The sequence below is a fragment of the Poecilia formosa genome, unplaced genomic scaffold, assembly GCF_000485575.1.
Source record: "Poecilia formosa unplaced genomic scaffold, Poecilia_formosa-5.1.2 Scaffold139, whole genome shotgun sequence".
Taxonomy (NCBI): Eukaryota; Metazoa; Chordata; class Actinopteri; order Cyprinodontiformes; family Poeciliidae; genus Poecilia; species Poecilia formosa.
The window spans coordinates 612,990-639,520 of record NW_006800078.1 but is presented as its reverse complement, the minus strand read 5'-3'; the positions used below and the strand labels follow the sequence as shown (position 1 = coordinate 639,520).

General features: G+C 38.9%; 1 protein-coding gene across 1 annotated transcript; it reads right to left on the bottom strand.

Moving 5' to 3' along the window:
• hibadha (3-hydroxyisobutyrate dehydrogenase a) lies at positions 1-26,531 on the bottom strand. The gene is made up of 8 exons (XM_007562627.2): positions 26,404-26,531; positions 23,672-23,832; positions 23,434-23,543; positions 23,217-23,338; positions 7,774-7,907; positions 7,417-7,493; positions 1,359-1,515; positions 1-593 (listed from the first exon to the last, which is right to left on the bottom strand). The coding sequence occupies exons 1-8, from the start codon at positions 26,462-26,464 to the stop codon at positions 435-437; spliced, it is 981 nt and encodes a 326-aa protein (XP_007562689.1). The 5' UTR covers positions 26,465-26,531; the 3' UTR covers positions 1-434.

The window sequence follows — 26,531 nt, the reverse complement described above, 5'->3', positions numbered from 1 at the left end:
TTTTTCTGTCCACATTATTGCAGGGTCGGGGTTAGGTCATTACAGGTAACAGACATTTAGCACAACTCTGACAAAAACATGGTGGAGCTTCACTGCTGATTCAGTTCCACTCTTTGGAAATGGAAATGGTACACAAGTTGCATAGTTGCATGTAAATCTGCAGCTACTGTACACTGCGTTTTAGTAAAGCTCAACCAAGATTTTGTATTTTTTCTTTTTTTGGGGGGGTAGACATTATTTTTAAATAAGTCTAAGCAGCTCTTCAGGTACAGAAGAGGGAGTTGACAACAAGCGGAGAGGTGTCAAGATACAGCATTTTGGCCTCTTTTTAGTCTCTCCTGAGAATACTGGGATAAGGGACACTCGGGTGTGTGGTTCTGAGGTCTGAATAACAGTCCATCATAGCTGTGTTGTCAGCTATGCTCCGCCTCCATTCACTGTGCTTCCTCCTCGCGCAGAAACTGGAAGACGGATGAAAAGTCCTTGTTGGCGTAGCCGCGAGAGCACATGACTCTGTAGATCTGGTGGGCAAGGGAACCCAGGGGGATGGGTGTCCTTGTGTTGGTGGCAGTGTTCTGGGCTAAGCCAAGATCCTGTACATTTGAAATGTAAAAACCAAGAGTCAGAAAGATTACTGATGATGGCTGTAAATGAGATACAAGATTTACATAATTATACGAAGTGCCACAACAAAACAATATCAGATTTGCCATTATTTAAATACTAGCCATCCAGAAAGTCACCTCTGACAATTTAGGATGGCTCATCATGAGTAAAAGATTTAGAAAATCTTTGTATCATTCGCATAGCAGTTGGATGGAGTAAAGTATTAATGTAAGAAATGACCCAAAGGAAGTTTGTAGTGTCAATTAAAGTGGCACCAACAGGTATCTTTGAGGAACTCCCAAAACTACCTTTGGCTCCTGAAGAATAAAATTCTTCCATTTCAACAGAAAAAGGACCAAAACATACAAAGTAGACCACTGAAGGAAAACATAGAATATTAAGGGAGTTTACTATGTAAAAAAAAAGAAAAAAGAAAAGAGATAAAATGTTGAATAGTGCTATGGACTGGAGACCTATAGAGAGTAAAAGGCCTGCTGCCATGAACAATTACAAGCCTGTTCAGCAACACCTTAGTTCAAGCTTAACTCAACAAGTCCAGTTCAACAAAAATTTTCAACTTTTTCAAAGCTGCTCAAACTTTTAATTTCCAACCTTTTCTTTTTAAAAACAATAAATCAATTTGTTCTTAAAGGCTCAAAAAAAAAGTCCAAAAAGACAGATGATACAGATCTAGCGATGCAACTGTAAAAGAATCAGCAAACAAAATCTTACACAATAAAGACAGGAGATACCTTGGCCATCAGAGTAGTCCCAAAACCACCTTGGTAGTTGTTGGCTGAGGGGACACCCTCCATAACTCCAGGGACGGGGTTGTATGTGTCACTGGACCAGCAGCAACCTGATGACATGTTAAGGATCTTTGCAAGCAGCTTGGGGTCCAAACCCAGTCTAAAACAGGATGGACCAAACAGCAGTCATTATCCTCCTTAGAGTTTAAATTCCTTGACTCATAAATTCATAATAGTTCGGAAAAGATTATACATTTTTCATGGCATATGAGTATATTATCACATATTTCTTTTAAGCTTTTACCAACTTGGTACGAGTTAAAATAGAAAAGCTAAAACAGAAAATTGGAGTAGTGATTACTTAGAGAAGACGACCTTGAGCCAAAGGGATCATTTTCAAGGCTGTGAGAAGCAATGCGAGCAAAAATTTGTCTTCTGGTGATTCCAGTGACCTCAGTTGAACCTTAAGCCAGGCACTAACCATTCCTCAGTGTTAATAGCTGAAGCCTTTGTAATGCTGGCTAATGCAGTATTGATGTCCACCAACAGAACTATCCCTCATCAACGCTTTTTATTTTTTCCCAAGAAAGAGGAGGAGAAGTGGTAAAGCAGCACAGGGGAGTTGTAAACCTTGCCGTCATATCTCAAGGCAAACCGTTAGCTTCGCTGCCCAAAATGCTGCAATAGACCTCTTGGATGCACGAGGACAAATCTCTGGGCTGTGATAATGAATGGCAAAAAAGCTACCAAGAAAAAGAAAAGAGACCAAACCTAGGAAAAGAAAGCACAGAGAAATGAAGTGCCAACCATTACAGCAGCAAGGGTGTAACCGTAGCGCCCGTTTCGGGCATTCAGTGTGCCAGTGGAGTGCAGCTTTTGCAAATTACTGATTTAAAGGCCACTGTAAAGTTGGCCACATCAAGTCCTAGCTGTTTTAGTTTATTGTTACTTACAGGCCTGTAACTCCATTCTGCTCTCAATATGACGATTAAACCATCATAGGTCCTTAAAGCCAGCAGCCCTCCCTCCCTTTTTCCACCTGGCTTTCATTCTGCCATTACAACCACAGTTTTATTATCTGTCTAGTAACTAATTAAGAAAAGGGATTGGAGTTAGTCTCTCTGTCTCTCTCTTCCCCCTTCATTGCTTATGTTTTCTCCCAGACACTCTAATTTTTATTTTTATTAACCACTACTTTTGGAAATGTGGCATCAGTGACTGTGATGTAAAAAGCAATCTCACTCAGCCTTTTTACTACACGCCTTAACCGATGCCTCGCCGTTTCTGCTTCTCCTCTGCTCTTCCTTCCCCCCTCTCCATCCCAGTTGACACCTTCCTGTCTATGGACTCTTGGGGACATATGTTTGACATCCAAGTCTCCCCCCATCCCCCTGTGTTCAGCTTTCCACTTATACACTCACACACACACATACGCACAACGAGCAAACAGGCAGCCCCTCCCTGCGTTCTGGGTCAGCAGCTGAAAAGGTTACTGGCTGAGCTACAATAAAGCGGGTCCGTGCGCACGGATCGTTTGTTACGGCGACCAGAGAAGCTGACGGGGAGCTGTTGTCCTCTGTTAACGATAAATCAATGATGTTCCCCTCTTGTTCCCTTCACACACACACACACACACACACACGCATACACACATACTCAGCTGTGGTTATTAGCCGACGCTGTGGTGTTGCTCTTCGCCTGTGGTAATTTGCGTGGAGAAGAGGACATGTCACGCTTTAACAAGATCGACATGGATAAACAGACATGAACGCGTTGCCTTGTAATGTTGCTGCAGATTAAAAAAAAAAGGAGATGGAGCTACAGATGGAAATAAGAGGGGAGGGTGTTTATGGGTTTCTGAGCTGGGAGTGCTGGCAGGTGGAGTTAATTTGCAGCAGCGATATTAAGTGTCTGTTTCATCATGATTAGCTTCTCGTCCTCGTTCGGTGCCACACGAGAGGAAACCCAGCCCGTTCCCCATTTATTATTTCATTAAAGCGCTAACGAGCACCAACGCACAGACAAACGTTTACTATTCCACTTATAGAGACAATAAGCGTGTTTATCGCTGATGTTTAATCTTTATCGCAACATATGCTCACCATCCCTCAGTAGCTCATCGGAGAAGAGATGTGAGATGTATTTGTACTTCTGTTCTCTCAAATAGAGATGTTTATGAGCTTTGGTTTCTTTTAGATACAAATGAGGCCTTTGCATCAAACACTTTGTGGATGTATGTCTCTATGCTAAAACAACACCGTTGCTCAATTAGATTAACATTTATAGCTTCTTAAAGTATCGTAAAAAAGTATTCACATCCTGTCAAGATCAAACCGTGCAGGGTGCATTGTTTATTTTAATGATTTTTTTATAAGATAGACCATCACAATGTAGGTAAAAATTGCAGTTTGGTAGGAAAATGAAACTAAATTAAAACATGTTTTTGCTTTACTGTAAGTAAATCAAATATGAATGGAGTGACAAGCTAGATGTGATAAAGAATAGGAATAAAAGAAATAAATGCAAAACAACATGGTTGCCGTGTTGGTTTGGGAACGTGTGTTCATAATTGTCATGCGCTGCCACTCCTTTGACTATGTGCACATTATGCTCTGCTGGAGACAGCCAGAGCTTCGATTTGAGTTTAACAAATTAACTCCAAAAAAAGAACTGTGTGGGTGTGTGTGTGTGTTTCATGTGCATTTTTTAGCATGAGTAAGTAAGAAGACACACACAAATGCCTATTAGGAAACGGCTGCTCCATCAGGCCCGAGTTCAGCATGATAAAATGTTATTGCATTTTCCTGTAAATTAGCTGTGAGCGCTCTTTCTGCCTCACGTTGGACCAAATCCGTTGTGTGCCTGAACACACATGCAGCTACGAGAGCTTCTTAACTGCGTAAGAGGTAGGGCTGCAATGCAGCTTGGGAGATTTACATAGAGTGAGTTCTCTCTAAATGATGACAGACTTTGTCAAGCCCTCTAATAAAAGCCCTGGAGAAGGTGGAGTGAGAAGAGAGAAAAGCAGAGGAATAGACGGCCACACAAATGTTTGTATGTTTAAACTATCAAGACCGCATATGAGTCACTCTTTCATAGAAATGAAAATAATTCATTTTGTGATGGGATGAAGCAGAAAGAAATCCTTTTTTTTTTATTTACAGTCACACTAATGACATACACTGAGACAACTTGTACTACTAGAAAATGTGTTTAGGATATAAATCAGAATCTGTGTGAGAGTGCATGTTTCCAAGACAGTGAGGCAATGTGTAAATCTGTGTTGTTCGCTTAACGCCTCCATATTTCAGAAGCTTCGAGAAGGGATTTATGTGAGGCTGCTCATGCCAATTTTCTTCCTCTGTCTCAGCGCAGATAAATCAGGCACACTAACACAGCTGCACTGTGCAAAGAGCAACTCATTTACACTTAGGCCTGTCACGATAAATTTTGCTGAGCGATTAATTGTCTAAAAAATTATTGCGATAAATGATAATATTGTTTCAAGACCAGTTGACACTGATTTAATGGAAATGACTAATAATGGATGTGATTTCCTGCCATAGATAGATACACTTTATTTTCAAAAGAACACGTAACACTGGAACTGATAAACTAAATTAACAAAACAACCAAAAACAAAATGGATTCTCAGTCTCCATTAACAAAAAACGTACTTGAATAAAAACTAAACAACATAAAGCGAAAGTGGAAATAAATATTGCATTGAACCAAAAGAGTGCAGATTATGAAGTCTGTATACTATATTGGCCTTCAGTAATCACTAGATTTAAATAGAGAAGACGGGCACATTCGACTACCTAATGCAGTAGTTCACAGTGCACGATTTTTTGCCCCTATTTTCCCCTTACGATAATCTTAGAACGTTGGCCGATCTAAGATTATCGCTGGTGATTTCGTAACCGATCATCCTGCAGTATGTGATGTGTTACGGTAGATCGTAGTGGCCGCTCTGATCTAAATCAGGGATTTCCCCAACTGGAAGCATCAATGCAGCCCGTTGAATGTGACAGGTAGCCAATCAGAAAGCGTGGATTCTCCTCCGTGCTTTCTGAGGGGAAATTACAGAGGGGAATCCCAAACAGCTGACACAGCGCAACCCAAAATCCAGTGGACATTGGAGATGATATGTGGAAACAACATGTTTATTCAACATTTCGTGCAAAGAATATAGAAATGACAAGGACAGGAGTTGGAGCCAAATTGCTACCGCAGTTAATAAACCCGGTAAGTTTTCAGCTGTTCTTCGTTAACGTGACATAAATAGGTAATGATTGTCATTCAGTCAGGATTTTACGCTGACTCTAGCCACATGCATCACAAGTAGATTCTAGTTAAGCATTGACTAACTAGTTCCAAGTTGGAAATACCAACGATTTACTTTACAGTGATTAAAAGAACACAAAAACAAGCAACCCAATCAAAGCACTTGAATATTCGAATTCAAACGATCACATACTGAGGAAATAGATGTTGGTACAGCGTTTGCTTAAAAAAATTTAAAATTTAGTTAACTGGACTTGTAGCCATTATTTTGTGCCCATGTGGCCGGACTCCACATAGCACGACGAACCCGATCGAACCGTTATATCTAGGATTTCTGTCAGCTAATGTGTGTCTCAGGTTTTGAAAATGGGCTGACAGTCGGCCGACAACTCGTGTAGTGTGTGCTGGACATTACATTAAGGAAATGAGGAAGGAAGGGTCAGTGGGGAGCACCGGAGTTGAGTCTTTTTTCATTCAATGTCATCAACAGAAAGAAAAAAGGCAGGAAAAGACGATAAAGCCAATAATTAAAATGAGGTCGATAGGTTTAATTTATCGTGCGATTAATTGATTTATCGTTTATCGCGACAGGCCTACTTACACTCACACGTGTAAAACTGGATGCACACATATGCACATCTCACACACACACAGACATATGCACACACACACAGATGCACACGCACACACATTTTTACAATTAAAAACAAACACATAATAGGACTTAAATTTTTATCACACTATTTCATGGTGCTGCTATTTTAATAATAAAAATGGTAATTAAAGATAATTTACTTCTTTTTTTAGTTAACTGTATGGGCATGAATGCATAGCACAACATTCGTAGTGCCACAAACACAAATGCTGCTCTTGAAAAACATTCCCATTTGAAATTAAGTGTCTTCAGGATGTGATTTAAATCACTAAGCTGCACACTAATTGCATTTAATCATATTTTCGAACTTTGCGGATATTCATTGAAGCTCTCGTGAAACAAACAGTGGAGAAAATTGTAAGAAATACAATTTCCAATAACAATGTCAGTTTGGTTGAACATCATTAATTGGAATTTATTGAGATGATGAATCAAAATTCTTATCGTGATAAGAAATGTTTCAAAATAAATGATTTGAGATCTGTCTGTCTGTCTATGTATCCTCAGAGTCAAGTGGAGAAAGGGCTTTCATTCTGAAGACTTCATAGCCCATCATCCTTCAGCACCATCAGGATGAGGCATGAGTACTAATGGGATTTCTAGGTGCTGCTCAGTGGCGGGGGTTTTGCAGGATTCAAGCAAACGCTCCATCAGCAGATGTAAATCAGACTGCGGCTCCACCCCCTCATCCGTCTTGCTCTAACACAGGCGGGCTGCTTGGACTTGGGGAGTGGTTGACCTCTTTGCTCTTCCATAAACCACACTAACACACAGAACATTTCCAAACCTGTATCGAAGTACATTGTATTTACACTAAATGTACATGAAATGTTTATAAGGGTAATTACTTTTGATTATCTGCTCATAATCCAGGATTTAGTTGAGGAAGGCAATTTGCATTTACCAATTGGTTTTTCTATGTACCTACTGGGCATGCTAACGCCATGATCCAAACTGTGGTATTTTTACTACAGGTTATTATATTGCGAAACACTCATAACTCATAAGCCAAGTCCTCACAAATGTGCCCATCTGCTTTCATCTGCACAAGCCTCTCTGTAAAGTGAGAGCCAGGCAACACTGAATGTAGCAGGTTAGCATTACATTTGCTTCAAGTACCTGATGCCCAGGTTCATGGTCTCTGCAGTCCCAATCATCCCGATGGATAGCAGCATATTGTTGCAGAGCTTTGCTGCCTGCAGGGTTGAGAAAGACAAAGAACTGCTGATGCTTGCATAAGGCTTGCACAACTTAAAGCATGGAATCCCTGTTTATTGAAAACATAATGAGAAATGTGAGAATATTTTAAAGTAAATTGTACATGCAGACTAATAGTTTAGTCAGTAAGAAACTATTTTTAAGCTGAGACACATTCACATGTGGATAATGAATAATTCCTTTATCCAAAAATATCCATACTCTCAAATCCCAATACAAGTCATATCTTCAACCCAGTTTATGAGCAGTTGTCTTTACCTGTCCTGTGCCAACTTGTCCACAGTAGATGACATTAGCGCCCATGCAGGTAAATAATTCCTCTGCAGCCTTGAATTCTTCCTCCAGTCCACCAACCATGAAGGTCAGTTTAGCCATGCTGGCAGCCCCAACACCTAATCAAAGACACCACACACTTAGTTCAGTGGAGTTAAACTATTTCAAAATAATGCAAACAGTGGGCCTGATGATTCAAGACAATCAAGCCAAACACACATCATGTAGATTATTTTGCCCAGAGTTTATATGCACCCACCAATCTAGAGCTAGGTATGTTTAAAAAACAAAAAACAAAAAACAACTTACTGATGGAAGACCTAAATTAACCAAATAACTTATTTTGCATACTAACTTTTTGCATGCAAATTTACACATTTATGTAGAATAAAATACAATGTTATTATTACAACATTATTGAGAACAGAAAATACTTAAATCTAATTTCACACGTTTCAGAGTTTTACACCACATAGAAACCTGGCTCGAAAAACTCAACACGACTTTTTGATTTTTGTGAATTAAGATCTGGGCAGAAAGCAAATTTAAATCCTTGAACAAGAAAATGAAATGGTAACACTTTACTTAATGCCACCTTTGTACTTTTCTGGATGCGCATGTGACACTCGCGATGAGACAGACGTGTTAAGTAGCAGTGCACCAGAGGGACTCAGCTATCTTTTAAAGGCGACTGTTGCCATCATCCATTGCACAGCCCCCGTGGGAACCCTCGCCTTTTGTCTCGTCACCCCTCCTCTCTCACATTCACACACACACTATTCACGGCACGTACACACAAACAGCTGGGCCTGAGGGCACCCCTCGTTCCTGGGTGTATCAGTGATAGGCGTGAGGGGTAATTAACTTTACACTTTATCATGTTCAATTAGGCGTCCCTCCCCATGCCTGATGGCTTAAGGAGCATGCCACGCTGTACAGAGGCGATCCCACCCTACCTCCACCCCCCCGCTTCCCTGAATGGGGTCCTTAATGCAGGGGGAAAAAAAACAAAACATTTTCACAGGTTTACAGCTGAAACTGTAGACTATAAGTAACGCTGTGGTGGTACAGTTTATCCCAAAAATAGTATTAAAACAAACACATGCAAACATAAACCATACCTAATTTTGTCTTGCTAAATTTTGGATGAAACCTTTTTTTTTTCATTTTTTACTCCTTTAATGTGGTTTATAGGCACACTGCTTGGATAGATGTTTTAATCAATATCTACACCCTATGCACAACTATTATGCTTACTAAACCTTATTTTTGAGGATTACTTGTATGAACCATTAAATACAGTGCTCATTGTTAATTTAAAAATGTCAATAAGCCTCAAACCTCAAATGTTTAAGTAAAAGTGAAGATTTGGTTTTCTCGGGATAATATGCATGAAGAACTATTGGGCAACTATTAATGTGGAGAAATATTATGCAACCAATCATTAACAACTCAAAACATCCCCCCAAAAACATCCATCCATCCATTATCTTACACGCTTATCCCAAGAGGGATTGCGAGGGGTGCTGGTGCCCATCTCTAGCGGTACCCCTAAAAACCTTTGACATTAAAACATTTTTTTTTTAAAAAGAAGCGGGGAGTACTTGGATGCTTGTGATGGACCATTGCCCTACATAAAAACCATAAACTTTTAAAAGATCTAGATTTCTTACTGAAGAAAGTGGCTAAAAACCAGTAGAAAGAAAGAGAGTTGATTTTGAGCTCATCTCCAGGCTGAAAAGGTCCAGCCAGCTTATCTTTAATAATACCAGCCCATGTCAGAACTTTACCTCCACCTTCCTGGTGTCCAACTCGGAGGTCATACCCTCCCTCCTTACACAAACATGTATCACCTGTTGTGCTTAAAACAATTAAGCATTTAAGTTTTTACAGCTCAAAGATATGCCTAAAAGTGACAATATGGTCAAAATATTCACTTGGAAACATTTCTGATAACAGATTGTATAGAAAGAAACTGCAGCATGTCTTCAAATTAGTATTTGAAGGCAGTTCTTAAAAAAAACAGGCTATTTGACTAGCAGAGTACAGCAACGGGTGGGGAGAGGGCAGTACTTAACTACTCTGTGCTTTATGTCACTTTGGCTGACATCTCATTAAACTTCAAAACACAAAGAAAACGTATAATGGAAACCAGCAAAGTTTTCATTTTTAAACTTTGCTAAAACATTGGCATACCTTGGTATTGTTATCCTGTCTATCCCTACCCATAGCCATGACCAATTTACATTTTATTTCTTTGATTAACGTTTTCTAAAACTTGTTTGGTTTGTTTCACACAGAGCAAAAATGATGCGGAGAAAAGATTGAGTCCAAATGTCTCTTTAGGGTGTCATGAAGCTCTAATGAAAGGCCTCCAACTACTGAAAACCTAATAATGTACGTGTTAATAATTAAAAAGGAATTACTAGAACAAAACAATGGACTTTAGTGCAGAGGAAACAAAGGAGGGGATTTATTACACATATTTTTACTGCCATCAACAAAAAACATACACCCCTCCCCCAATCCACCTCTTTAATTAGTTGTGTCAAGTGTATGACGACACCACTGTTAGTATCTGCATATTTGTCGGTGACAAGGCGTCAGCAGGTCATTAGGGCCATATAATGAAACCCAAAGCCCATGCTGCAGCAGCTACCTATAGGCCAAAGCTAACATGTGCTTAGCATAAGGTCATCACAGAACCCAATACTACAAACATATGGCCCACACAGGTAATAGATTTTTCCCCCCACATCCTTTATTGTTGTCTGATAATGTGTATTACATTTATAACCAGTCTACAAAGTCCAGTTGAATTTAATACTTGCCCTTTAAGCTAACTTAATTGGTTTCATCAGACCAAGCTTGTGGTCTTATAAAACCACAAAATTGTTTTGTCACTCCATGAATTGGCCTGCATTTAGATCAGTTTACTATGATCAGCTTCCCTGTTGCTGCTGAAAAGTATAGCTTTTCCCACACCATGATGCAGCCACCACCGTAGCTGCATCGTGGCAGCTACGGTGGGGATAGTATGTGCAGGGTGATTTCTTCCCCAAGTGTCAGTTTTCTGCAACGCGTAGTGGTTTGCACGGAGCCAAAAATAGCTCATTTCAGGTCTTCCCGAATCAGATGGCCTTCTGTCACATTATGCTTCCTATGTCCCTAGCAAACTTTAAAAGCAAATTTGTTGCCGCTCTTTTTACAAACACCAGATCTTTGGAGTGCAGGACATTGTTTTGAGAATTTTACTTCTACCTATGTTATAAACCTTTCATTATTTTATATCCATTTCACAATTTTACACTCCTGCCATGTACACATGCATTTTACTGTATCCCAGTAAAATACACTGACGATTGCGATAGCAACGTGACGAATGAGTTTGAGTACTTTTCCAAGGCACTGCACTTCTATTTTGTTTCCGAGTCATTATTCTGCAGGGTGAGCCTCACAAATGCAAATACATATACAAAAACACACACCCCCACAGAGCTGTGTGACAACTGTGCAGGTTCATTAGTGCAGATCACTGTTTGCAGACGACTAAAGAGGAGATTATTGATAACACAGCCAACGCGCCGATCAATATATCTCACTAAGGAGAGTAAAGCAGAGAGTAAGAGAGTAGGGAAGGAGAACGATCTTTCTCTTTCTACCTCCCAGCATCCCTCCCTCAAATTAACTAATCACCCATAATAAGCTCTTATGATCTGCAGTGGATTTCTATAAGAAGTGACACTGGGATGATGGAAGATCCTTGTAGGTGGAAGAATAAGACATCATTAGCATAGCGGTATGTGTGTGTATGTGTCGGCATTTTTAAGCGTATGAGAGCTTGCTCGTTGTGCACGGACTCAAGCGCATTAGAGACGTGAGATGTTCAGGAATTGTCTATGTGCCGTGTGTGCTTCCACTGTACGTTCATGAGGGGGCTTCCCGTTCTCGGGCCCGTCCTGTCAGAGACGGATTAAAGAGGAATCCTAATGAGGCTTCCTGAGTGCCGGGTCTGCTGGCTCATCCATCCCAGCAGGAGTGACAGTCCTGGATCGTTAGCACTGCACAATTGCACAACGCCCCCTAGGGGGAGGAGATGAGGACTGGTGGTTTATGTGTGTGCGTGCGTGTGTGTGTGTGTGTGTGTCCATGTATAAGAGAGAGAGAGTGTTTGAGTAGAGGAGATGTGGAGAAACTGGAAAGAAGAATAAAATACTAAAAAATAGTAAGAAAGCAAGTTGTGTGCATGACGATAGCTGAAAGACATTTGCAAATGGTATATAAAAATGACTTTTTCCCCCAAATTAAATTGACATTAAGTCAAATTATTTTCGGTCAATTAGGATTAACACAATCATTTCATGCCAGAATAAAGCATAAGAGGATGTTTAAAAAAAAAAAGTATAATATCCATACATACGCACATTTGTACAAGTATTTTAAGCAACAGATGAAACACACTTCTTCTTTGTGATACTATGGAAACGAATTCTAAAATAAATAAATTAAATGAATTAAAAATTCAGCCACAATATCAGGAAGAGAACTAAATGATAAATTGGTTAGCCATCATGATCAACTCTATTTGGAGAATAAAGAAGGATGACTGCAAGCCTGACAACACAATGCCAACTATGAAGTATGAAGGTTGAAGCGTCATGTTGTGTGGGTGTTTTGCTGTACTTGTGCATTTCAAAGGAACATTATGCTGAAATGATTAAGCAACATATCAAAAAATAGAAATCTTAGACACAAATGGGTCTTTAAAATGGCTAATGACTTGAAGCATACCAACAAATTAGTTACCAGTGGCTTAATGACAAAACAGTAAACATTTTCAAGTGAAAATCACATAGTCCAGATCTCAGTCGCATAGAAAACTAGTGGTAAGAGTTAAGAAGGTGTGTATGAGCGACGTGGCTTAAAAATCTGACTCTGTTACACCGGTCCTGTCAGGAGGAATGGGCCAAAAATTTCCACAAATTATTGTTGGAAGCTTGTAGAAGGAAAGCAAAGTCTTCCTCAAATAATTCAGTTCAAAAGAAATGCTACAAAATGTAAACCTCTGATTTTAAAAATAAATCTCTTATTAAAGAATTTCAAAAAACATTTCTTTATTTCAGTATTCCCAAGTGACCTAAAACAGAAAAGGTTAAGTCTAAGTTAATATCAATGAAAGCCAACGGCATATTTCATACAATATATGTAAACATCTGGCTAGCAAAATAGAATTATGCTACAATTAAGAAAGTTCAAGCAGAGGCATATAAAATAAAATCTTGGGGGGAAAAAATCTCTTGGGAAAGCAACCTCTCTATTTGGTCACTTTTTCCACTTAACCCTGTCGCAGTGGGAAAAGTTTAGTTGACTATTTAATAAGGTTTGAACACTGAAAAAAAAACAGCCATCTAACTCCAATATTTTCAAACCATGAAAAAGATTGCTGCTCTACCAATAAAGACCCACTGTAAAATTTCCCTTAGGAGAATTAAGTGGAAAAAATGGAAGTGGCAATAAACAGTTCTTGTGTGTCAAGGATTGTGTGTGGCCCATACAAGATAGCTTGAAGCTCTGAAGTCCCTTATTAAGGGAAATCAAGTTAACACTCCCAAAGTTAAACTCTAACAGGGCAGATGTTTAACAGCAGGCTTCAACGACAGCATTATGAGATTCAAAATGGTGGTGTGAAAGCAACAGAACATCACAGAAACAACTCTGGTTTGGTCTGATTGTAATGAATACCAGGTTCATTAGCACTTCTTTGATTATTCGCAAAGGAATCAACCGAAGCAATTCACGGCAGCTGCATGACCTTTTAAAATTCTGCTCTCTCTGAAGTGGTGCATGTACAAAGAAAGTATACATGTGTGCATGTGCGACACGAACAGGTGCATTTTCCACAGTTGGTAGCCAATAAGACGTCATCTGGAGCTTCTGAGGCTGTGTCTCAGAGTTATGAGGAGCATGTAAAACCAGTAGCCACTTTTTATTGGTGGTAGGTTTAAATTAAAGTAGATTTGTTGGATACAAGGCGGCACAAACTACGCTACACTGAGAAGGATGACACATGATACAGCGTTCAAGAACTCTCCTTGTTGGAGCACCTGGTAAGAACCATGATGAAATCTTTAAAAGTAATTAATCTATTATTGCAGTTGCATCTCACACTGAAAATCTGAGGAAAAACTAAAAGTTTTTAACTTGAAAACATTTAGTCAAGTTAAAAAAAAAAAAAAAAATTGTGATGTATCACGATTTTTTGGGGGAAAATTCCCTGAGCGACACCTATTGGAACCCTGAATGATTCCCAAAAAGCAACTCGAGCAAGAGCTGTTGTAGAGAAACTGTACTTTTAATAGCTGATCAGGACTTCCTGTTTATCAAAGGTATATGAGTACAATGTGACCAAGAGGTACATTTTCTTTAAAAAGGGAGAAACAAGAGAACATATCATTAAAGTACGGGAGATTTGTCTTGATGTTTTGATTAAAAAAAAAAACAAAAACAGATGTTCTCCTAAACTTGCACGAGTCTATAATTAAAACAATAGTTTAAAGGGAACAGTGATAGACAAGACGGGATGTGAACCCAAGTTTGTGCAGTGACCATACATTGTAATGGTCCATGGAAGTAAAAAAATAAAAATAAAAAATCTTTCTAAATCTTATTGTTGGTGACTCCAACATGCAAAATACTTCTTATTATTTCTCCAAGTCTCCATAACAAGCATAAGATCTGCCTACCAGTTGCTTAGCTAGTATTCCAGGAAAAAATATTTTCTGCTCCAATACTACAAATTTGCATAGTTAACACAACTGGACTTTAATTACAACTCTGTGCTTTTGTCAGATAACCTTAAGACAGAGTCATTCATCATGAGCTAAATAATAGTAATATGATGGAGGATTTGTAATCCTGTGGGCCCAATTCTCCTCCTAAAATTGGGGACTTTTTTAGAGTTTATGACATCAACACAACCAAAACCAAAACCCAATAGAAACACATGAACTGAAGAAAAGAGTGAATTCTTTTCAGAAACACAGTTCTTGGTTGAATGAAAATCATTTCATTGGACCTGGAGTATACATAATTTTGGCCTTAACAATATTTAAACATATAGTCCAGTTTATACTCTGTTGTTTCCTGCTACATTTTTTTAAACTATATGCATATGCAAGAATGCCTGCTTGCTGAAACATTCTCATATTTACACAGAAAGGAGCCTTAGTGTTTTTCTGTGATGTACTCTATGCTTGAGCGAATGGAGCTTGAATGCTTGTTTGAGCTGGTGGGGGTAGGATGTTTGCCGACCAACACTGCAGCCTCATGTGGTCCGCTATTATAATTACACCAAAGTGCAGATTTTTTTTTCTCAAACAATTTAAAATCCCAAATAGGCCCTGTAAAACACACAGCGGATATCGAATAAATATGTGGATCGAGGTTGAGCTGTAACCAAAAATTACTTGTGCACACACAAGCGTCCCTGCAAAAAAAAAAAAAAGAAAAAAGAAAAAAAAAAATCAGCACTTTCAACTGTTTTTCTGCCAACTTTACTAATGCTTCTCTGTTGTGTTAAAAACAAGCTCTTTATCGACTGCACTTAACGAGCACTGAGCCATGAGAACCAACTTCAGCACACAAATACTCCATGAGAACCTTTGAGCGACTGGCCCACAGAGGAAAGTTTGGGTTTAGGGGCAGGGAGGAGGAGAGGGTAAGTAGGATAGGAGGAAAAGGTTGAGGAGAAATTAGAGCTTTTTGGATTAAAGCTCTTGCTACAACCATGTTTGCAGTTCCCCATGTATTGACTACTGGGTCAGCTCTCATGATCATCATTATTATTATCATTATCATCTTCAGTAACTGCTCTATTCCATAGGGGGGTGGCTGGTCAATGCCAAGTGACAGGTACTGGAGAGAGCGGGAGAAAGCTGCAATCAATCCTTTCCCTGGTCCAATGAGACTCATCTAGGATAAAGCAAGTTAATAATGATCCCAATTAGGCTGTTAGCAGGAGAGGACACACACAAACACATATACACTCTTACTTTTGCACACGCACACCATGATTGGTCCTCTTTTTTTTTGATGAGTGACATAAAGTCTGAGGTTAATGCTATACTTGACAGTCAGTGACTGTTTAACTCATATGCCAGCTGACTTCTGGTTTATACACGCGCACACACACACACACACACACAGCAGGTGACATAGGGGCAAAGTTATAGGGCCCCCCAGCTGCTGTGGGTCTAACTCCATCTGGAGCATAGGCAAGAACCCCCACATTACTGCCCAGTTATCATTCCTATCCCTGGTCACTTCACCGCCCTACACCCTCCTCTCTTCCACAATCCATTCACTCCGACCTCTCTGTCAGAACCTGTCAGCAGCGGGCTTGTTATGCTAATCTCGCCTTTGAACAACTGACGCTCACACAAACTGGTTGGCCAGGACAGACCGCAACTGTACCACCCACTGTCTGTCTAAAATGATTGCTTCAGGCTAATTATAATCCAAATAAACAGCAGGCTTGCATCCAGGTTCAGCTTTGTAAACAATTAGATCACCACCAGAGATTAGGAAGGTTTAAGAGCAGTTATGGTTGTGGTAAGTATCAAAAAGATTCATACTGGGCTAAAGAGAAAGTGAACTTCTTATAAAGTAAAAGACGTATGTTGGATTCTGACTGGCATCACTGTAAAAGTCATAACTTTGAGTCCGAGTTGGAATGGATTTCATTCTATTTCGTCGTTTTACTAGGTGAACAAAACAATGAAACTGCGTGATAAGGCAAGTGTATTAAAAATAAAAACTCTTGAAGTCATGTGTTACGGTTCCATCAAACATCCTGGGAAAATTCCACATTTAGAATTTACTCAGGAAACATAAGGAACAAGATGTCCTCAAAACAGTCGCGATATTATACAATAAAAGTAATTGTTAGTTACTTATATTTTTCTTATGAGCTTTGAAATGCGTCACAGTTTTCATAGAGTTATTAAAAGAGTGTAAAAGTTAATTATTGCCTTCGCAAATGGCGGGACAAATGACTGCTGATTTAATATAGCTTTGAGATCAAGGAAAAAGTTCAGTGTGATACACATTAATGATTTATATTTACTGGAATTGATCATACTGATATTGTCTAAATAAACGTTTTCATTCTGTGACTGACGTCTTTTCAGACGACACTTCAAGTCTGTGGGATTGGAGACAGGAACAGTCTAAGGAGAATATTGGCAGCTTTGACTGACAAACCAACTGGTGCCAGTCTCAGCCTGAACAAGCTCTTACAGGCTTGAGGATGACGTTCAGACTGTCAGCAAATGACATATTGGAAAACCTGGGTTGTCTTGATGTGGTACGGATATGATTAGAGTGGTGTTTGGGCTCAACCTAAAGAGGGAGTTTGCTAAAGACTGGGAGACCTCACAAACAACCTTTTTGCTTTCATTTGATATCTTACTTTCCTAGCGCTGGGAAAAAACGCAATGAAAAGGGTTTTTAAGGCTTTTTTAAAGTCTTCGAGCGTTAGCGGTGCGGCAGCCCACCATGGGCACAGACACAAACACAGGCATTTTGGGTAATTACCGCTAACGACCCTGCCACTTGTTAGACAGACCTTTTTTTTTTTTCTTGCCAATGCTGTGCCAACACCCTGAGCTTGTGACATCAGAGCTCGTTTTGTTGTGGGCAGCTTTGCATGCGGACGTTTTTAATGAGACCAGACAGTAGCAGACGTGTATCCGCACAAACATTAGCAAGCCAAAAACAAGGTTAATCTGAAGGTCCCAATCTGAGCGTGGATGGTACTGTTGCAGTGTTGCAGTATGACGTTTTTATGAAGATAACCTCACTGGAAGGATGGAAACTGTTTAATTTCCATAAAGAATATTAAGCGTTGTGCACATATCTATTCAGCACTCAATGCTGAATTATGGAGAAACTATCTCAGGACTGAAATATTTATGTCTAACCATAAATGCCCAATTGGAAATAAGCCTAGACTCTGACTGGACCGTTCTAACATATGGATACGCTTTGATTTCAACCACTCCATATAAGCTGTAATTGTGCACAGGGTAGCTTGCCTCCAGAAAGGTGCAATCTCAAGTATTGCGCAGGTTTTCTTTGGAATGTGCTCCATCCATCTTTCCAATATACTATAACCAGCATGCTTCACCAAATGGACGGGGTTATTCACTTTTTTCCACATCTTTATGGCTTGTGGTAAACCTGCAAACAGGACATTTATTTGCACCTTTTCCATAGAGGCCATATCTTTGGAGTGCAAGACAGTATGTCATTGACAAATTCTCACTCCTTTAGATCCGTGCAGCTCCTCCAGAGCTACCACGGATCTTTTGTCTGGTTCGCTGAATAATTTCTGTTTATGTGAGTTTGCAAGGTTTCCAATTGTACAATGTCCTTTCAGTGTTTTAAATGATTGATTGGACAGAGGTGTGAGATGTTTAAAGCATGCGATATTGTTTTATAACATATTCCATTGTTTTCATGATGCAGAGCTGTTAAACTAAAAGCATTTGAGCAGAGCTACACGCTACACTTAGGAACAATTGGATTATCACACTTTCTTTTATTCTACGCTGCAGTTACGTGCTGCATTGTGTTGGTCTACTAAATAAAACGAAGCTTGTGTTTGCATCGTAGATAAATAGATGTTTGCGCATGAGTCTGGGCCATGAGGACGCAGCTGGCTCTTGTATATCTGAAGCCAAGTCGCTGGTCACTGTGGACAAATGGAAAACCAGCATCATGAGAAAAAGAAGAAAGTGAGTTTCTTTGATTACCCTCATTTTAAAAAAAGGGGTTATGACTCTGCAATTTAGATCCCACAGTTGAGAGCCAAACCCCTAGTGACGCACAAAACCTACAAAACAGACTTCAGCATAAAATATGCCACCTCACAGAAGACAAAGAGGAATTTATTTCATATCAAAATAAATTCTATAATAAAAATAAAAAAAACACAGAAACCACAAGACTACAGGGTGTGACTTAGACAACTGAAGAGCATAGAAACATAATCCTGTTTCATTTTTTTTCTCTGGGAGGACTAAACCAGCTGTGATTGGACAACACACTCCTGAAGGAGGATTCAATCAAACTTCAACTAATAACAGTATGTTGATCCGCAAAGAATGCATAAAAAAATCTTCTAAAACTAACAGTATTTTAGCTTATAAATTGTTGATCTTCCATTTTGTTTCTATTAGTTTCCAAACTAAATGCCTACACATGACTTGAAGAGGTATTCATACCTGTTTTGACGCTTCCTCTGTCACAGAGAAGGCAGGTCAACTATTTACACCCAAGTGATTTGACTCCATTGGATTTCAAATAGACATGTTAGATAAAAATGCCCTGAATAAAAATGTAATTTGGACTTTACAGACTTTTATTCACAAACAATTTTTTAGGTCCATCACGTAGGATGTCAATAACATATTTTTGAGTTTTGTGGTTGCCGCATGTGAAAATGGAAAGTAGTTATAGAGACAGGAATGCTTTAGCACAGTGCTGTAAGTAGACACGAGTCAAACTGATCTGACAGTGCCCTGTTTGGGTAGAGTGCCATCTCCTGGTTGTAGTAAAGCATGTAACAACATATTCCATCCAGAAATAAGAAGCACAATAAAGAGGGAGGGGGGCAGGTATGGAGAGAGATTCTTCTCTGGGAAATTTTCCACAGTGTTCATCCACAGAAAGGTACTTTAATAACAGGTCTGAGTCATCTTGTTGATGTCACACCATCATATCTCCTTAGAGAGGGCTGAAAGAATAAACTCTTATCTGTAACAAAATATCCACACAGTAAATCCATATCCACCTCTGGTATTTCTGCTTTCAACAAGACGTGTATATAGGAAAAATAAAAAATAAAAATCACATATCCCAAAAGCAAAACTTACCACTGAACACTTTCTTGCCGCTACAGGCTAAACATGAGCATGCTAACTAAGAGTGTCTGCAGTGCTGGCTGCAGAAACCAGAGAAGGCAGGTAAATCATTGGTCATCTCAGGCTAGTAAAAGAGGTTTAGTTAAGAGACTCGGGAGGAGGAACCTTCACAGAGAGCTGCACACACAGACCGTGGACTGGCTGTAGTATGTAAACAGTGCATGTGTAATGGGGAGAGTATCAGGCTTAAGGCTCTGATCTCTCTAACTGCAGTCGGTGTGTTCTCCAGACGCCAGCTGGTAAACAGACCAAAAAGGGGCTAAGTCTGTGTTTATGCGAATAGAGACATGCACTGTGCACGAGTTAAAAAGTGAGGGATAGACAATGAGAATAAATCATCAGTGCTACTAGTTTTGAAAGAGTTCCAGGGAGCAGAAACCTGTGTGTGAAAAAGAGAAAGAGAATAGGAGAAGAGGGCTGGATGGACAGTTTAACTGCGATGTATCTCCTTCATGTCTTATCTCCCTCCTCTCGTCTCCTGCTCTCCATGTGAGAGCAGTTTCTCTCTACTTTATGACTCTTTATCTGACATGAAAGGCACTAACATGGGATAGCCGCCATTACGGCTCCATCAACATGAAAAAGCCCTGACACGGGATTCTCCACAGCGGCTGTGCCCATTAAGGACGACTGGCGATTCTGTGCTCTGTCAAGGAGCCATCACGAGTAGACAGCGCCAACATAATGAGGACTTAAAACCTTAACCTTGCCTTTAAGACCCCTGGTCAAAAGAAGCAATAAAATCCTCATGAGGGCACATTGGCTGGCCTGCTTCGTAATTACAACCCATGTCCAAGCACTAAGCCAGAAGGTAATATAGTTTAGATATACAAAAAGAGTATAAGGGAGTTCAGATCCAAGGCAGAGGGGTCATATACTTAACTTTTCACACAACCTGCTAGTTACCAAAATAGCTGTCAATTTTGTATATATGACACAAATCGCTGCCTTCATGTTTTTAAAGTTCAATGTCTGACCATTCTGATGAAACTCAAACAATTCAAAAATATATGCGTTTTTAAAAAAGATCCCAATATCGCTTAATGGCGTCATTGATATTTAAGTCAACGCTACAACAGTGATGCTGCTTTCTAAAATAAGGGAAGTCAAAATTTCAACCCAGAGACATTTCTGCAATACATTTAACAGGTGAGAATCATCATGTTTTAGAGCCTGAGTACATATAAATATTGAAAAAAAGAAACACTATCAGCCTTTTCATTGCTCTCTTCAATAACAAGAGCTTTTGGTTCCATGCTCCTCTAACATGGAAAGGCTCTACCATTTATGGATGATGTGTTGTTGCTTAATGGCCGTGCAGAAAAGGACTAAGAGAGCACTTACTTTCCTGACAGATTCCTGCTGCAAACAAAATCTGGAGGAACTTAGTAAAAATTAAGAAGACTGAATTTGTTCCCCGCTCCTAAAAAAACAGTGCGTCTTGTCGAAGCACGTTTTGGCCCCTGGATTATTCAACAAATATAATCTTCGCTTCAAGTGAAGGAAGGACCTAAAATTGACAGATGGGAAAGTAAGCACATAGTCAGTACAACCCATAACTTGAGCAGTGAATCAGCAGCCACACCAGTAAAGCGACCAGGGATGTTGATTTTGGGGATACATGAAGTTCCTCTATTAAGAAAAGGCATTGATGTCCATTTGTTTTGACATTTTGTCTGACTCGTATGGGTCCAAAACTTCTGATGACACGTCCCAATCACATTTTTAATGTGCATCAATAAATGCTCTGTGCAAACGGTTCTTTCTGCAAGTTTATTAGCAATTACACATAGTCTTTTCTTCTGTGTCTGAGCTAAGTGGATGATAGACTGTGTTAGAACATTTTAAATTCCTTTCCAATCCAAGTGTGTGAATCATAGGATTTGCTAAATAGCATACTTTTTACCTTCACCAAGAAAAAAAATGACTGTGTGAAAAAATTATATATTTTCATGATAATAACTAAGAGAATATGTTTGCAATCATGAAAAAACGGACAACTGAGATTGTTACTTTTCCGGTTTGAACATTTTTTTTCCTTTTACACAAGGGGCATTAATGCATAAATAAAAACTAATGAGAGCAATTGCTGAATCCTGTTTATGGGTACAATTACCAAGCTTGATGTAACTGATGTACTGGTGAATCATTACTGCAATAAATATAACCACAAATTTTTAAGGCCATTTAGCCCATCCCGACTGTGGCTGAAGTTTGAAAAGATTTTCAGGGCCAGCTGCCAGCAAACAGGTTTGATCGCTTCATTACTGTCATGCCGTTAAACCCTCACGAGTCAAACAATTGTTGCTTATGTATAAAAAAGCCAAACGGTCATGTCATTTCATTCACTGTTAATATATTTTACACCATAACTTTACGGGTCTCTAAAATAAAGTATTATGATGCAAGTATTAAGTTTTTTTTGGAGGAAAGTGGGTGCTGATGCCTGTCCTCATCTGAGTTACAACGCTGGCCATACCCTGAGAAAAAAAGATTACAACCTTAATGTTGGCAAACTTTTAGTTTCTTTTTGAATTACAAATTTTCTCATAAGGAGTCACGCACCACTGCTGTGGATAACAGGCAGACTGTGTTCACCACAGAGAACTTTTAAATCTCTGGGTGGGGTAGTGGTCTAGGTCTCCATGTTGTGCACTCAGACAGCAGTTCGACTGAATCATTGCCGTATGAACTCACTTTCAAGATAAATATTTTTGCTCTAGCATCCATCTCATAGGTAGGCGGTTGTGCTGTGCATTTATGCCCACATTTGCTGTGGGTGCACAAAGGTTGTTAAAATCATCACCATCATTGAAGCTATTTAAAGAAAAGTATGTACAGAAAACATTTGGTGTTATTGTTTTTTTGTTTCCATTTTTTCCAACATATTTGCACCTCTGTTGGGTTTAAAACAAGTATCTGAAAGAAACAAAGTTTCTTCACATGACGAAAGACAAAATGAAGTCATTTAATCTTCCGCCTACATTCAAAACTCATCACTTGAAACTATTGTACAAAGAAAAACAATTCCTAGACTTGATCTTCTTTAAGTCTTCCCCCATTTTACTGAAACAAAAGTCAAATTCATGACAATTTGCAAATCTTTTAGGCAACAGAATAGAGGCTCCTGACCAGGGAGAATTGGGAGCATATATTTTATGACGATATTTTCAAGATTTAAATTTGACAAAGGATAAAAAAAATAAGGATTTTTGTTTTTAGATATGGGTCGCTGGTTCAGATATCCCTCCCAAAGTAGCTGTAATTTCACCAAAAGACAAGAGACTGAATACAAACACCATACTTATTAATCTGTTGAAAAAAAATAACCATCCCTCTCTTTTCAACACTATAATTACATGCCAAAATACATTGAAATTTGATGATGTAATGTTTATGGATCACAACAACATGTTTACTTAAGCGCTATAAACAAATCCTTACCTCCTGACACTGGAGCATCCATGAAGACGGCGCCCATCTTCTCTGCCGCTACAGCCATTTCTCTAGCAACAGCAGGATCAATTGTTGAGGAGTCGACCAGCAGCGTTCCCTTCTTCACCTTCCTGAGAAAAGTTACATAGGTCACACTTATATTACAGCTACAGCTTTTTTAATTGTATTTATTGTTATTATCATCATCAAGGAAGAATCTGCCTACTTTAAGATGCCGTTAGAGCCCGTGTAGACTTCTATGACATTTGGACTAGACGGCAGCATTGTGATGATGCGATCCGCTTTCTCTGCCACGTATGCAGGAGAGTCCACCACCTAAATGTCAGATTCATCATCATCACCATGAGGGCAAAATGAATATGGTTTGAAGAAAAATGAGTTGCGCTCGTTTTTGAAGAATATGTTGCTGCATGGACATTTAATAGTTACTTACAACATCTTACCTGGGCACCCAAGTCCTGCAGCTCTTTGCAACATTCCGGGAAGACATCAGTGGCGATGACAGGATAACCATTTTTTATTAAGTTCTTGGCCATGGGACTTCCCATATTTCCTAGACCAATAAAGCCCACTGGTGTCTTTGAGGCCATAGATCTTGTTGATCCTAATAAAAAAAGAAAAATAAACAATGAAGTTAAGTGTAATGATGACTAACATCTCCAATGTCCAGAGGGATTTCTCTGATTAGCAAATAATTACAGAATGAGTACCACACAAAAGCTGAGGGTTTTCCCTCCCAGCTACATATTTAACAAAAAATGTGTTCATTGTGCAGCAAGTCTTTGTCCATTCATTTTCATCAGGCCTTTAGTTAATCTGCCCTGATTAGCTCACAATATAGTCCAGTGAGACAAAATCCAACAGACAAGACTGGAAACCGGAGGTGAATCAGCCAGACAACAAAAAGGATTAGACCTGGATAAAGATACCCAAACAATGAGCTTAAAGTAAATTCAGCCAGCTTTACAACATGCTGAGTAAATACCGTCACGCTATAGTTTCAAAGCATTTCCAAACTAACGTATGTCCATCAAAATTTGCCAAGAGATTTTGTTTTCAAGTTTTACTTGAATTTTTAAACTGAGTATTGCTTCAGTAACAGACTAACTGTATGGAAATTTACTAAGGTCATGTTGTGAACAAAAATAGCTTAATAGAGTCTCCAACCTAGTCGGTATGTTTAAGCACATTGTGGACACCAAAAATAACTCAAAGTATGCATCTCACCACACTTAGATTTCTCCTGATTTTTTTTTTTGGTCTGATTTTTTTTTGTCTTGTCCAACTGATGCAGTGCTATGACACTGAGATGCATGTGAAAATGTCTTTAAGTTGTCATAAAAACATCTTGCGATTTGCTTGATAGATTGCAAGACATTCATTATCTTTAAATCAACCCAGGAAATATTCAAAAGAATGCTGTGAATCACACAATTGTAATCTTGCAACTAGAAAAGGGCCAGATTAAAGTCTACGAGGTCTTCCAAAATTAGTTTCAAAACAGCTAATATATGATCATAACATTACATTGACTTAAAATCCTTTCCTTGAGATTCAGAAAAAAAATGAGGTCCAATAACCAAAATCATCTCGAGCTGTACAAAGCTGAGTAAAAGCAGTGGTTTCCAAAAACCTGTTGCTGCCGACCAGGAGGTTGACCACATTTTTCCTTTCTATGCCAGAAAAACAAATTTGTGTGTCTTGAAATATTTCCGGTTGTGACAAACACATAAGTCATGGTGTGAAAAGTCCCAAATCTCTCTTGTTTTGACAATGCCATTTTTAAACTGCAGTTGGCAAGTGATGAGCAGCGTGACTGCAGCATCCTGCTGCAGACTCTACCCAAACACACAGGCAAGCTAATATTAGCTTGTTCCCCTCACAGTTTCACTCTAAGAACAGAAGAACAACCAAACAGGAACAATTTACTGTGCAGTAAGCATTTGAAACATGGTACTTAATTTAGTGGCTGTTTATTCTATATTTTTGTTAGAAACTATGTATTATCACTTTTACAGTAGTTAACTTGTTATTTTTATTTAAAGTCTTCTAGCTTTCTACTGTGTATATGAGCTGATATTATATTGGAGTTAACTGTGTGTTCCCTAACCTTGAATTATGTTTCTACAGCTGCCTTTTTATCTACAGTTTACTTGAGAAACTGCCTGTGTGCAGAAGTAGCTTGTTTCTTCCGTCTTGCTTTCCCATCCTCCCTCTTTTTCCTTCATAATAAAAGACAAAGCTGTAACCAAAGGTCTTCAGAACGCTCAGTGAACGCCTTGGATGATCAGTTTGCTGAGTCTTCTCCTTTTGCAAAAGCTTGGTCAGAAAACTGATATATGTTGTCTGTGGTTTTTTTTTAATGTAGGTTCAAAAATACCTATCAATTTTAGCTTAAGCATACATATAAAAATAAAATAATCAAATACTTTAGTTAAGAATATGTTTATTTATACTTTGTTTTTTTATATTGTAAATACTGCGATATTTTTACTTTAGGAAATGCCCCTCAATAAATTATTCCAACTGTAATTTCAGATTTGGTTTGAAATAAACATACATTACTCTTAAAAAGTCGTCTTATGCAGTCTATTGGGATATTAGTACAATACTGAAATATTATAGACAGGGATTTTTGCTTTACATACAGTATTTGCACATTGCCAAAACTCCAAAAAAAGTATTCTTAGTTTTACAAGTGTGACATCTTAAATGTAAAATATTTTTTTTATATTGCTTTTTACAATATAAAAAAACTAATTGTTTTATCTTGTTTTTATCTATGTGATTAGTGATGAGTACTCGATGCTACAGTTAGTTAGGATTTCAAGCACTGAAACGCTCAGCAAAGATTCTTGCACACAGCCAGTAAAACTTAAGCATTTGTGACATTTAAAACCTAATAAAGCTCAGCCTTAGAGAGTTTTAAAACAACTTGCTATGAGCAGGTATGGACCCTGTATCTCTGTGCGCACACCTGGTATGCAAATACATAATGGACTCAGGGACATTGTGTCCGAGCTGCAACATTAACACGGACTGCAACTCTTCATACTTTCTTCTAAGGGCTAAAGCTAGCTAACAAATTGATGTAAGGGGCATTCCATTTGTATTTATCACTGAAGAATATTCCCATGAAGAGGAAATTACGTCACAACGCAAACGAATACGTTACCGAAGACATGCTTGTTCCACCTGAAGCATATACTCCGGGACCCTCTAAACAACGCAGCCATGCTTCTCTCCCCCTCGACCTCGGTATTTGGTGACAGCTGTCAAGCAAGGAAAGCCACAGTAAACGGT

Excerpts from the sequence above, each read along its gene's own strand:
- hibadha (XM_007562627.2), bottom strand. The coding sequence starts at position 26,464 with ATGGCTGCGTTGTTTAGAGGGTCCCGGAGTATATGCTTCAGGTGGAAC. Across the intron at positions 23,833-26,403 it reads GTGGAACAAGCATGTCTTCG|GATCAACAAGATCTATGGCC; the intron begins GTAACGTATTCG and ends TTTTTTTATTAG. Across the intron at positions 7,494-7,773 it reads GACAAGTTGGCACAGGACAG|GCAGCAAAGCTCTGCAACAA; the intron begins GTAAAGACAACT and ends TCAACCCTGCAG.